Source organism: Taudactylus pleione, unplaced genomic scaffold (assembly GCF_031769625.1).
Source record: "Taudactylus pleione unplaced genomic scaffold, aTauple2 ptg000334l, whole genome shotgun sequence".
Lineage (NCBI taxonomy): Eukaryota > Metazoa > Chordata > Amphibia > Anura > Myobatrachidae > Taudactylus > Taudactylus pleione.
This window is the reverse complement of record NW_028284735.1, coordinates 5,585,314-5,599,634: the sequence shown is the minus strand read 5'-3', so window position 1 is coordinate 5,599,634 and position 14,321 is coordinate 5,585,314. Positions and strand designations below refer to the sequence as shown.

Here is a 14,321-nt window from a genome sequence, read left to right as displayed (position 1 = left end):
GACATTGGTACTCAGACCATCAGAGCCTCTCCATCAATGCTCCTGCTCTGTTATCTCAGGGTCCTTGTCTACACCCAGACTTGGGTCATCTGTCTTTGACAGCAAGGCTCTTCAGACATCCCTCTTCAGATCTAAGGTATTTTCTCGAGCAGTACAGACTATGCTCAGGGCGCGTAAACCGGTTTATGCCAGGATCTCTCACAGAGTGTGGCATACTTACTTCCAGTGGTGTAACGCCAGAAGTTATGACACGCATCTTTTTAGGGTCTCTAGAGTCCTTGCCTTCCTTAAGGCTGGACCGAACCTTGGACTTTGCCTAGCCTCACTTAAAGTTCATGTCTCTGCTTTGCGTATCTGGTTCCAACGCAAAATTGCTACACTACCGGATGTTCACACCTTTATACACGGTGTTCTCTGTATTCAACCTCCCTTTGTCCCTCCTGTGGCTCCTTGGGATTTGTCTGTGGTTCTTCAGGCTCTGCAGCACCCTCCATTTGAACCCCTGGAATCAGTGGATCTCAAATGGTTAACAGCGAAGACTATCTTTCTTCTGGCTCTTGCCTCTGCCCGTAGGGTGTCAGACTTGAGGGCACTGTCATGTCACTCACCATTTCTGATTTTTCATCCAGATAGGGCGGTTCTTCGTACTCTACCTGGTTTTCTTCCCAAGGTGGTCTCTCAATTCCATATCAATGAGGAAATTGTAGTCCCGGCCTTATGTTCACCTGGACTTTCGGCTAGTGAGGCTTCCTTGGATGTGGTAAGTTTTAACATAACTCTCATTTTACCATAGTTGCATGCTGCAAGCCTTTATTCACAGTGTGATTGACAGTCAGGGAGTATTTGGGGGAGGCAATGGGGACTGTTGGCTTAAAATACAGGCATGTTTCCACCATTTTGGAGGCATTTTACATCCTGAATCTGTGATCCTGTACGCAGGAAACATGGCTCAGTTATGGTGGCCATTCTAAGTGACTATTTACTCGCTCAGGAATACAATGTTTGCATGGTCTGTGTCCGATGCTACATATCTATGTGATGACAGCTGCGATGGCTCTGGAGGGCATCTCAGTACAAGTCCTGCCTGCTGTTGCATTAGCATATTTTTGCACATCCACAGGTGTGAAAATTACAGCTGCTGCTGCATTAGTGTACAGCTCTGAATCAGGCCCTTAGTTTTGTGATGTCTTTTTCTTCTTTATGGTAATACATCAATTTCCCTTTTTCAAACTTTGAGTATTGGTATGGATTAGGGGTGTGCACCGGCCACTTTTCCTGTTTTGGTTTTGGATCTGGATCTTTCTTCGTGTTTTGGATCTGGATTGGTTTTGCCAAAACCACCCTTCCGTGTTTTGGGTTCTGGGTTTTGTGTTTTGGATCTGGGTTTTTTCTTAAAAAATAAAAAAACCTGCTAAAATCACATAAAATGGGCCTTTTTTTGTTCCTACGCTATTAATAACCCCAATAACATTAATTTCCACTCATTTCCACTCTATTCTGAACACCTCACAATATTGTTTTTAGGCCAAAAGGTTGCACCGAGGTAGCTGGATGACTATGCTAAGCGACACAAGTGGGCGGCACAAACACGTGGCCCATCTAGGAGTGGCACTGCAGTGGCAGACAGGAAGCCAATCAGCGTTATGGTGCCCATTTGCATGTAGCACGAACCCGGGAGATCCGTGCTACATGCATCTGTGTGATTGGCACAGAGCAATGACAGGTCCGTGAGACCCGTCTGTGCTGCTGTGGTAAAAAAAAAAAAAAAACCTGTGTAAAAAAAGAAAAAAATGGCGTGCACCCCCCCAAAAAAGAGCAACCAGCCCCGGGCATTAGTAACCCAGTGCTGGGTGTGCTTAAATACAGGGGACAAATGACGTAGGGGTCCCCTGTACTTAAGCACAACCAGCACCGGGCTAGTCAGAACCAGCGCTGGTTGCCAAAATACGGGGGACAAACGACGTAGGGGTCCCCCGTATTCTGCGCAACCAGCTCTGGGCTCTGATCCGGTCCTGGTTCTGGAAATACAGGGGAAAAAAATTAGTAGGGTTCCCCTGTATGTTCCAGAACCAGCACTGGACTTTTTCTAGCGGGGGGCTGATGCCACAGCCAGGGGAGCCCTTTCACCAGGCCCCCCAGCCGCAGCATCAGCCCTGACCGCTAGTCAGCCCAGGCCGGGGATCCCTGGAGAGCTGGGGACCCCCCCAATAAAGGGGTCACCCTCTCCTGGGCACCCCAGGCCCAGGCTGATAGCCCGGGGCTATCCCCGCCACCCCTGGTGGCGGTGGGTGGCGGGTTGATTGTGTGGTGTGGTGTAAATAAAGAATATCAAACATTGTCTTTACAAGTAGAACTGCAAGTCCCAGCTAGCCTGCCCTGCATGCTGGTACTTGGAGAACCACAAGTACCAGCATGCAGGGCATTAAGGGCCCACTAGTACCTGTAGTTCACCTGTAAAAAAATGTTTAAAAAAACACAGGACACACACACCGTGACAGTATAAGTTTATTAAACATACATACACACACACACACGTACACATACTCACCTATGTAACCTGTAGCATCGGTGTCCGGTAAAGTATCCCTAGGGGACCTGTGAAAAAAAACATACTCACCATCTCCTATGCGAGGTTCTGTCCTCTTCGTTCCAAAGTAGGCATCCCCGGACTTGGCAAAAAAAAAAACGAAAACGCGATCCACGAACTTAGTACCGTTCTATAGAACGGTACTTCCCGAATGAGAGCTTAGCGGCGGGGTATCACCATGGAAACCCCGCTGCTAAGCGTTCATTGGCTGAGAGAGGTCATCTCCCGTCTCTCAGCCAATGAACGGCTCCCTCCATTGTAGTCAATGGTGGGAGCCGCAAGGTTATTAAAGTTTACCCTGCGGCTCCCACCATTGACTACAATGGAGGGAGCCGTTCATTGGCTGAGAGACGGGAGATGACCTCTCTCAGCCAATGAACGCTTAGCAGCAGGGTTTCCATGGTGATACCCCGCCGCTAAGCTCTCATTCGGGAAGTACCGTTCTATAGAACGGTACTAAGTTCGTGGATCGCGTTTTCGTTTTTTTTTTTTGCCAAGTCCGGGGATGCCTACTTTGGAATGAAGAGGACAGAACCTCCCATAGGAGATGGTGAGTATGTTTTTTTTCACAGGTCCCCTATGGATACTTTACCGGACAAGTGGACCGATGCTACAGGTTACATAGGTGAGTATGTGTACATGTGTGTGTGTGTGTGTATGTATGTTTAATAAACTTATACTGTCACGGTGTGTGTGTCCTGTGTTTTTTTTAAACATTTTTTTACAGGTGAACTACAGGTACTAGTGGGCCCTTAATGCCCTGCATGCTGGTACTTGTGGTTCTCCAAGTACCAGCATGCAGGGCAGGCTTGCTGGGACTTGCAGTTCTACTTGTAAAGACAATGTTTGATATTCTTTATTTACACCACACCACACAATCAACCCGCCACCCACCGCCACCAGGGGTGGCGGGGATAGCCCCGGGCTATCAGCCTGGGCCTGGGGTGCCCTGGAGAGGGTGACCCCTTTATTGGGGGGGTCCCCAGCTCTCCAGGGATCCCCGGCCTGGGCTGACTAGCGGTCAGGGCTGATGCTGCGGCTGGGGGACCCGGTGAAAGGGCTCCCCTGGCTGTGGCATCAGCCCCCCGCTAGAAAAAGTCCAGTGCTGGTTCTGGAACATACAGGGGAACCCTACTAATTTTTTTCCCCTGTATTTCCAGAACCAGATCAGAGCCCAGAGCTGGTTGTGCAGAATACGGGGGACCCCTACGTCGTTTGTCCCCCGTATTTTGGCAACCAGCGCTGGTTCTGACTAACCCGGTGCTGGTTGTGCTTAAGTACAGGGGACCCCTACGTCGTTTGTCCCCTGTATTTAAGCACACCCAGCACTGGGTCACTAATGCCCGGGGCTGGTTGCTCTTTTTTGGGGGGGGGCACGCCATTTTTTTCTTTTTTTACACAGGTTTTTTTTTTTTTTTTCTACCACAGCAGCACAGACGGGTCTCACGGACCCGTCAGTGCTCTGTGTCAATGACACAGATGCAAGTAGCACGGATCTCCTGGTCCGTGCGTGCATCTGTGTCATTGAAATACACAGCAGCACAGACGGGTCTCACTGACCCATCTGTGCTCTGTGTCACTGTCAGTCACACAGATGCATGTAGCACGGATCTCACGAGTCCGTGCTACATGCAAATGAGCACCATAATGCTGATTGGCTGAGAGCCGTGACAGACGGCTCTGTCAGCCAATCAGCACTTTGCCCATTAAAGGCAAAGGCATTTTTTTTAAATGGCCGCTCGAGGCAAAACCTCGAGATCCGACAGCAGATCTCGAGGTTTTGCCTCGGGAGAGGGATCCGGGGCAGACAGGGAGATCCGAGCTTGGGCTTGGATCGCCCCGGATCCCCGAAGTTCGGGTGGGTTCGGTTCTCAGGGAACCGAACCCGCTCATCCCTAGTATGGATTAGCTTTACTTTTGTGAACTCTTGTTTTGAATAAAACTTTGTTAATCTTACAATTCCATTCGCTTGCTGATTGCTTAAGACCATAGAGCAATTTTTGTAATTTGCAAGTAAGGTGTTTTTGGCCCCTTTTTGACATAACCTTCAGGCTGTGTCATGTACAATTCTTCTTCTATATCACCATTAAGAAAACAGTTTTGATGTCATAATGTCTCACATATTTCTAAAAGGCAACTATGGCGATCAAGGTTGTGAAAATACTCTGTTAGCAACTGGGGCAAAAGTGGCCTCATAATCTTCAGCATATTTTTGAGAATAGCCCTTTGCCACCAATCTTGCTTTAATTCTGTAAACTTTACCTCCAGAGTCACATTTGGTCTTAAAAACTCATTATATCCAATTGCATGTTTTTCTGGAGGTAACTCTGTAAGATCCCATGTCTGGAGTGGTTTGGCAGTTTCAGCATCTTTCCAGGATTCTGGTTCAGGTTATGGTGCTGTCCAGTCAACATAAGATAACTGCTTTGTTGGTATACTGTTGTTCCACCTAGCAGATCTCCTGACCGAAGGCAAAGGTAATCTTCCCTCTTCAACAAGAACTGGATCATCCATAATAACTTTCATTTCATTTTCATTTTCCTCTGGTGGTGGTTTTTGAACTTCTTCCTCAAAATGTTCTGCTTCTGCAGTTTCATGAAATCATTGATACACTGGGTTTTCATCAATAACAACATATCTGCTTATTTTCACCTAGTTTTTTTTTTGTAACCCTTTTGTGATGCACTGTAGCCTACATGTATTCCTTGCTTCACACGAGCATCCCCCTTTGAGCGTTTCTCCTTTGGAACATTTACAAATGCTTTACTTCCCAATATTTTTATATGTTGAGGTGGTCAGGTTTCTTTCCATTCCACAGTTCAGTTGTTCTTCCCAATAAACAATTTTGAAGATAGCAGGCTATCGTGATTGCTTCTCCCAGGTAAATTCTGGCATATATGCATCAAAGAGCATGTTCCACCCTCTTTCGCAGAGTGTCTGAGGCATCCTCTCATCTACACCATTTTGCTCTATATGTACGGTACTGTAATATGTAACATCATTCCATATCTTTTCAGAATGACTTGTTTTTTTGCCACTTGTATATTCTCTCCCATTACTTGCACGTAATGTTTTTGGAAAACATCCAAACTTGTTCTTTATTTGAGCAAGATATTCTTATAGATAAATCTATAACTTTGAGTAATTATCAATGAATGTGAATAAATATTTATTTTGTCCTGGGGTCACATTTTTCATTATTCCATATACATCTGTTTTATAAGTTCTAGATACTACTTAGGTATGCTGTTACTGATTTTTGAAAAACTGTTTCTTGTAATTTTTCCTTTTAAAGAGCTTACACATTTTAACTTGGATGCAGGGATCAATCTTTATACCATTTGTAGGCTGTTCTTGGGCTTAGTATCCTTTTGGCTTATGGAGTTCTGTGTCCTAAACGACGGTGCCATACATGAATGCAGTTAATAGGCTCCCGCTTTTCAGTTGATTTGTGATATTTCCTTCTGCAAATATGTATCTACCATTTGTCATAATGCATTAATCACCTTTAAATGTCACAACATATCCTTGCTTGGTAAGTTTTTCACAGACAACCAGTGCTCAAAGTGGGGGTTTAGAAGTTGGGATATTGGAATTTGAAGAGAACGGCTGGGAGTCAGGGACCACTTCAGGCCCTGAGTAGATTTCGGGTTTCTGATAATATGAGATTAGTCCACAGCAGGCCAGTCTCTTAAGTCTTCCTTACCTATATGTGGTTTGTCTGCAACAGGGAACATCTGAAGAAAGTGTTCCTTCCTAGGCAGATGGTGAAATAAGTCGGTATTTACTATAAACTATATATAGGAGATCACATGATCCGGAAGATGCCTGTTTGCATAGGAATATAACCAATGTCATCATCATATAGCAGAGGTTCAACCAGATAATACATATTAACAAAAGATTTGGTGGAGGGCAAAATGTGAACATATTAAATATTAATACACTGTAATGTGGTACCATTTGTAGTACTAATGTTGTGGCTAATCTCCAGCCACTTCTCCCCAGTTCTCTTCAGCCTCAGCTCCCCTTCTGTCTCTCTAACCCCTTTCTATCTCTCTAGCCCCCCCCCAGTATTTTCCAGCTGCAGCCCTAAATGTCTCTCCAGACCCCAGAGTCTATCCAGCGCTAGCCCCCTTCTGTCTCTCCAGCAAAGCCTCCCAGTTTCTCCCCAGTACCACTCTCCCCAGTATCTCTCCAGATTGTCCTCCTGTTTCTCTAGCTCCAGCCTTCTTCTGTCTCCAGCCTATCAGTGTCTCTCCAGCCAGCCCCTTACTGTCTCCAGCCCACCAGTATCTCTCCGGCTCCTTTCTGTCTATCCAGTTTCAGGCCCCACATCCCTCCAGCCAACAGACACTTACCTTCTTCTTCGGTGTCTTCTTGCTGCTCTTTGTCCTCTCCATGTCACAGCTCCTCTGCCTTTCAGCAGTGCAGTGCGATATCATCATGCCACATGCACTGTGCTGCAACAAACAAAGAACCTTTATTGCACTGCCACCAGTGCAGGAAGATTTGTTGACAGTCATTGCCAGCTCTCCAGACCCCACACTATTGATCACTGCAGTGGTGCCTGGAAGTGGCTGTATGTCACACTGCCATATACCACCCTATTTCAAGCACTGCAGACAACAGATTGGTGTCAAGATTAGGTGCATATACTGTAAGACATTCGTCATAAGTTTCTTTCTGGTAAATGCAGAGACTGGACAGTAAATATAACATTCTCCTATTCCTTCTGAGACCATATAATGACCATAAGCTGTGGCTTTTCTTCCTGAATTACTTTGGCCTGAGTAAACAAATTCTTATCATTTGTCATATGACTTGTAGCTCCTGACACCAAGCATTTATCACTGGGCCTGTGTTTGTATTAAAAGCACATTCAGCATTAGAAGTGTTGTCAAGCTTCTTTATTGGACTCTTTGCTTTGCATCTTGTTTCTTTATCTTATTTATTCTGGCTTTCCAGACTCTGCAATCTGCTTTTAAGTGACCAGATTTCTTGTACATATTCTCAAGCTTCTAGAAATTTAAGGAGTATTCTGTTATTTTCTGATGGTAACATAATCTCTGCAAGCATAGCAAAAGTATGTGACAATCCATGTTTTTTTTAATTAATACAGTGCACCTTTGCCTACTCTCCCAGATGCCTGACTCCTGAATTTTGGGGAATCACCCAGGCTCCTGGGAGGGCAGGCCAAACTCTCACATCCAGCCCACTTTCTTTGTAATGGGCAGGACAGGAAGTGAGATGATGTGATCTCCAGGGGAATGTGTCATCATGATGCCACAATATGAGCCCTGGGGGCTGGACCATAATGACATGGTTCCCCTGCTTCCCTACAGTGGCCATCCTCCAAAAAAGCAGGTAAGTATGATACAGCTGCAACATAGCACAAATTGTCTAGCTTGTGTTTTATACAATCTTCATGCATATTGCCACTCTGTCACATATTAGTTTTATGCATGCATAAAAGTTAGGTTTAAGTATAAATGCTTTATTAGGATATCTAGTTATAGGATCAACTGCTGATAACAGAATACATTTTGCTGACATGTCCAATTGACTTTTTTTTAGGCTACAAGACGCTCCTGAAATGCTTGTCTGGCATGTTCTGCAATCAAGAGCTTATCGGAATTATGGGGCCTTCTGGTGCTGGAAAATCTACATTAATGAACATTCTGGCTGGATACAGGTAAGACTACCAATATTACCAAATAGCAACATTGCTACAATCACATTAACTAATATAACGTAAGATGTATGTCAAGTATGACATATTGTTTTTAACATTTTATTTAGTCTCTTTCTAAGAGACGTGTACCTGAGAGGTTAATAAAAGAGCTATAAAATAAGTATCTGTGCCAGCTCAATGCATTACATATGGCAGCACGGTTGTTTAGCTGTTGGAAGGAAGTGATAGGAGCTTCAAATTGTCAATAAAATAAGACTTGGTTGTAAAACAATAATCACAGGTAATAAATACCTCTGTATACAATAAACAAATAAAAGTAAAAATACGCTAACTCCTGCTGCTGTTAGAAAACAAGGTAGTCACCTATAAAGCCAGACATAGAATTAAAAGAAAAGGTAACAGCGCAATGGTGTAGAAAAATTAGCAAATGTTACTAAATATCCAAAAGAAACATGTGGAACCGATTCTAAAAAAATAGTTAAATACACTTTAATATACAATATAAATAAAGAAAATGCATGAAAACATCAGTTGTAAGTAGGTAGTAAGTTACAATATCAGCGCTGGAAACGTTAATAAAGGTCTCCAATAAATTAACTGTGGTTTATAGAGATGATTTTACTCTCTCAAATCAAAAGTCACTTGTAAATATGAAAGAGACAGAAGTACCGAACCCAGCAGATGGAAAACATTTGTTACAGCTGGTATAGCTCTTGATCTGGTAAATGTGTCCAGCAGGTTAGAGAGATTCCTGTGGTCTGTGTAATATGTTGCTGATCAGTGCAGTTGGATCACACAGTTGCTGTTAGACTTGTAGAATACTCTGCAGAGGTGGCTATTTATGCCGTGGTTTAGTCTTGAAAGTTAGTGACATTCATCTGTGTAGACAACACAACTCGAATGGGACAGAGTTCCTAACGCTTTTCCCTGTATTACAACTGCTTCCTCAGAGGCAATATTTAGCTTTGCTGACTCACATAAATAGGGTCACGAGTTCAAATCCCTACCAAGCCCTCTCTGTGAAGAGTTTGTATGTTCTCCCATGTTTGAATGGGTTTTTTACTTTCTCCCACAATCCAAACACATACTGGTAGGTTACTTGACTACTGACTAAATTGAACACTTGTGTATTAGGGAATTGAAACTGTAAAATCCAATGTATCAGGGACTGAAGTGAATTAAAAATATTCTCTGTACAGTGATGTGTGTAATTGGTGCTGTTAAACAATTCTAATGATAAATTATTCTAAAGATGAATTACAGTAGCAGTCCCTTCAGTTAGACTAGAGATGAGCGGGTTCGGTTCTCTGAGAACCGAACCCACCCAAATTTTGCAGATCCGAGTTGGATCCAAGACCTGCTCGGGTTTTCCCATCTGACTTGGATCTCAAAGTGAGGCAAAAGGTCATCATCCCACTGTCGGATTCTTGCGGGTTTTGGATTTATAAAAGGTTCCCTGTGCTCGCCGCCATTTTCTTTCCGGCTGTGGAGAGTAAAGAGGAAGCAAGGGAGGGGCTGTGCTCTTGTTATCTATAGCGGTTGTGCTGTCCTGTTGCTGTAGGGGCTGGCTTGTCATATCGGCTGGCTGCCTAATGTCTATAGGGGCTGGCTGTTGTCCATAGGGGCTGGCTGTTGTCCATAGGGGCTGGCTGGCTGTTGTCCATAGGGGCTGGTTGGCTATTGTCCATAGGGGTGGGCTGGGCTGTTGTCCATAAGGGCTATGGACAACATAGCCCTAATGGACTATTGTCTATAGCAGCTGTGCTGCAGGCAGAAGAGGGGGGCTTCAGTGGCTCCTGTGTCACTCTAGTGCCCACAGTCTATAAATGCGGCACTGGCCGTGCACCGCTCAGTGCGCAGCTGGCCGCCAGACGAAGAGGAGGGGGTCCGTGTGGGAGACTGCACACGTCCCCCTCCTCTGTGGAAATGCCCCCGTGCGGAAACTACTTTTTATGCATGTGTAAAATGCCCATTCAACTTAATGAGTAGGCCCCTCATTGCTATAATAAAAAGGAAAGATATTTCCACAAGGTATATTTCACAAGGTGTGTGCAAATTATGCAACTGGGGCAACGTAGGTTATTTATTTTCACTTTTTTTCTTTTAAATTGTCTATTTTTACTGTCACTTGTATTTTGATGATTGCAAGGTCACCTTAAAGGTAGAAAAAGGGCTGAAGTAATGTATCTTGAGTTGAGGCTGTACATAAAAAAAAGAAAACCTCTAATTGCAATAAGGGTGTGTAGACTTTTCATATTCACTGTATATACCCCCTTTGTAAGCCATATATAAATTACAGCCAGGCAATCTCCTGGAGGCCGTCTGAGGCCTGCCAATTCCCGAGTGAAGTGAGCAGACCAGGTGGCCGATGTACTATTCACTCTGAATCGTGTCATCTTGGCCCCGCTCTCCGCCTCACAGTGGCGGGAGCAGGGTCACGATAATGCGAGTGTGTCATCATGCCCCATGCACCGTCTAATTGACAGCATGGCCGACCTGGCAGCCCAAAAGTCGTCAATTATGCAATTATGCATACACAGAGACATCCTCTTTGACAGTTATATTGCATTGTTGCCCAGGAGCTGAACACTACTGTACATCACAAAACAAAATTTGGTGCAAGGGACGGCAATGCATTCTTTCTCCTTCATCAAGGCTGGGGTACACTGGACCATGGCTTGTAGGGTCGGGACTGCAGGAGCTGGCAATTAAACTAAACCTGTAGCTTTAAATCCTAAGCACCTCCCCCTGCAGATGTGGGCATATTTCTGTGGTGCTGCTGTTGCAGCTCTACCAGTTAGTGAGAGTTTTATATTTATGTAATCCTTTTATTTATTTCTATTTAGAGTTGATATTAATTTAATTTCAATTTTATTTTTTTCACACTGGGGAAGAGCACCCCTGAATGAGGCAGCAGCCCCTTGATAAGCAACACAGACAGCACCCCTTTTTGATGGACAACAAAGCACCCCTGCCGAGTACGGACAGACCAGCTTCAGAATCCCAAATATGCGGAGGATAAACTGCGGCAGTGTCACCGTACAATAATAGCGCAGCTAAATTACTAACGCACACTAAAAAAGGCCTCCAGCGCTGCGATCGCATCCGATGGTAAGCAATGTACAGGTAGTTGCATACACTTCCTGGAGATGACCAGGAAGAGGGCCGGTGCCCCTGGCGAGTGCCATCCTGGCCAATAGGAAGATACGCCCCTGGTGATCTGTGCTGTCACACTCTGTGCAGTTAGCACTAACCTTACAGTCTTTGGTAAAGTGGGTGGTTGAAGAGCAGCAATTGTAGCAGAAGAAATTTGCCTTCAGCTTTGCAATTCCGTCCTAAGCTGAATCACTTCAGGTCTATTTACTAAGCAGTGTTAGGAGACAGAGGGCTCTATTTATCAACATTATTTTTACTAAAATAATGTGAAAAAGGGTGTTTTCACACCCTTTTCACATTATTTTAGTATCACCTATAGTTATTACAGGGCAATTGGAGTAGAATTCGTAAAATTCTACTCCAAGCCCTAAGTATCACTTATTTTTAGTAAAGCAGATCACATTTCCCATAACTGTAATGGAAAATGTGATCTGACCATAGTTACTAAAAATACATTTGAAAAAAATACCAGGGAAAGCCCTGTGATAATAACGCCACCTGGAGGTGGCGTTATCCAGGGTCTCCCCCGGTTACCGGCCTCCTGCCCTGCTCTAACGGGGAAAGCAGAGCCGGGAGTCGGTCCTTATAATCAACTGTGTGGTCTAAACAGACCGCAAGCTGATTACTGTAAAAAAAAAGAAAAAAAAAATAGTAAAAAAAAAATGTACTTACCTGACTCCAGGGACCGGTGATCGGGCCTCCGGTGATGTCTCCCCTCCGGTCAGCTGGTCTCCCACAGTGCACTGCTGCCCGGTCATCAGGTGATCGGGCCCCAGTGCAGTATGGGAGATCACCTGACCGAAGGAATGGAGAACATCACCGGAGGCCTGGAGCATGCAGGTAAGTGTAAGTAAGGGAGGGGGGGTCGCAGGGAGTCCACGATCACGGGGTGCGGGGCTTAGCGCCGGGGGGTGGGGCTTAGCACCGGGGGGGGGTAGCTGCGGCGAACGGTCGGCGCATGCGCGGGCACTTAATCACAGTATTTTTTGCGAAAATACCGTGATAAGGCTCTGAAGGGGATTAGCAGGGACAGAGCTTTATCGCAAGCTCTGTCCCTGCAAGGGATTTATAGTAAGTCCCTGTGATATTGCCTGAATTCGCAATGCGAATTTCACTCGGTAATATCACACTACAATCTGCATTACCCATGCGGATTGTAGTAAATAGAGCCCAGTGTGGCAGATCTGGGAGTCAAACTATCTGGGAGTATGTGTCCCACTAAATGATAGACAATGTTTTACTGTTCTGCCCTCACTGTAATATTCAGACAGCATGACCTCTACTACTTTAGGAATCCAATCTAGATGTGAAGATCTCAAGAAGAATGGTGTTTATTGTATTAGTAGAAGAAATATGGCAAAACATGAAATGAGTACAGTTAGAGCTTATTGAATTACAAACATAAAACATAGACCATACTGAACTGTGGCTAATTTAATGATGGCAGATTTAGCTCATTGATGTGCTGATGGGAGGATATGTAGCACCTGTTTGCAGGACCATGAGGAAATCTAAAGCTGGGCATCCACTATACAATTTTCTGTCAGATATCTGTCCAATCTGGCTGGTTGGAATGAAAACCTGGTAATGTATGGGAGCAAATGACAGTCGACCATTTGCTCACAAACACTGAAAAACAGACAAAAATGGTCGTTCAGACAAACTGGTTAAAATACTAGAATTTAACCAATTTGAACAATTGTTTTTTGTCCGTTTTCCAGTGTTTAAAACCATATGATCGACTGTCATTTGCTCCCTTACATTACCAGGTTTTCATTCCAACCAGCCAGATTGCACAGATAATTGTATAGTAAAAGATGGGAATTACAGCGCTCTAGATCTTTTGTTGAGATCTCCCTTAGCTGCTCCACTTGTAGAGATATCCCGACCTCTTATGGGGGGTATCCACTTAGCGATTTAAACAAGCGATTGCACGATAACGTTATCATGCAATCGCTTGTAAATCGCGCATGCATCGGGCATGTTTCGGACAGAAGCGACCCGCGATGCGCGTGCCCGCGGGTCACTTCCGACATCGCCCGTACATGCAGATCAACCTGACGATATCGTCAGGTTCAGCATGTGTGGGGATGAGGGATGTGCCGGGACTGAACGAGTGAACATTCAGTCTAGGCACATCACTAACTATACAAACGACAGCACGATTGCAATGTCGCAATCGTGCTCTCGTTTGTATATTGCTAAGTGGATACCCACCATTACGGAAACATAAACTAAAAATACAATAGTGGTGCGCTCTGGGGTTTTCCTAATTTGTGGTGTGCATTCTTCTATGTATCCTTCAATATTTGTGATCAAGTATTGTCCTGTATCCTTAACAGCAAGTCCCGAATATTATTTTGTAGGTAGGGTGTTCTTAAAGAATAACCATAAAGTCTTAATATGCTGTATCCCTGTCCCTGAATGGGAAATGTCTCTAAATGTGTCCACAATTGTAAATAAACTCTTGTGGAGAAGGGATCAAAATAGTCCCAGCAAAGTGTTCTCGTAATAGCTGTAGGATGGGTGTTCTGATGTAAACGTTATGACTCTTCGTGCTCCTCTCCACCTCAAATATAATACAGTTTGCAGGAGGAGAACAGATGCCATGTGCATGCACACGGCATCTGTTCGCATGTGAATGGACTGCCTGGGGGCTGCCCAGCATCTCTGAGAGTGCTGGGCATGTCCCCAAAGTGACGACAATGGGGGAAGCCGTGAGGCTCCGCCCCGGTGTCAATAGGCTCCACCTATTTTAACTTAGGCCACACCCCCTTTCGGTCGCGCGCGCCTTCGGCACGCGACCTGTTTCTCCTTCTAACATTGAAATGTTGGGAGGTATGGTATCAGGGACTCGGTGAACATGATATTGCGGGAAAGGTA

At 44.8% G+C, this 14,321-nt stretch overlaps 1 protein-coding gene across 3 annotated transcripts in view; it reads left to right on the top strand.

Annotated features, from left to right (window-relative positions):
• The window catches only part of ABCG4 (ATP binding cassette subfamily G member 4), a 143,260-nt gene that overhangs the window by 44,415 nt on the left and 84,524 nt on the right, over positions 1 to 14,321 (top strand). For all 3 annotated transcript variants that reach the window (XM_088443809.1, XM_088443808.1, XM_088443810.1), the window contains exon 2: positions 8,165 to 8,282. In XM_088443809.1, the coding sequence (XP_088299935.1) occupies positions 8,165 to 8,282 (118 nt within the window). The remainder of the gene's footprint in view (positions 1 to 8,164; positions 8,283 to 14,321) is intronic.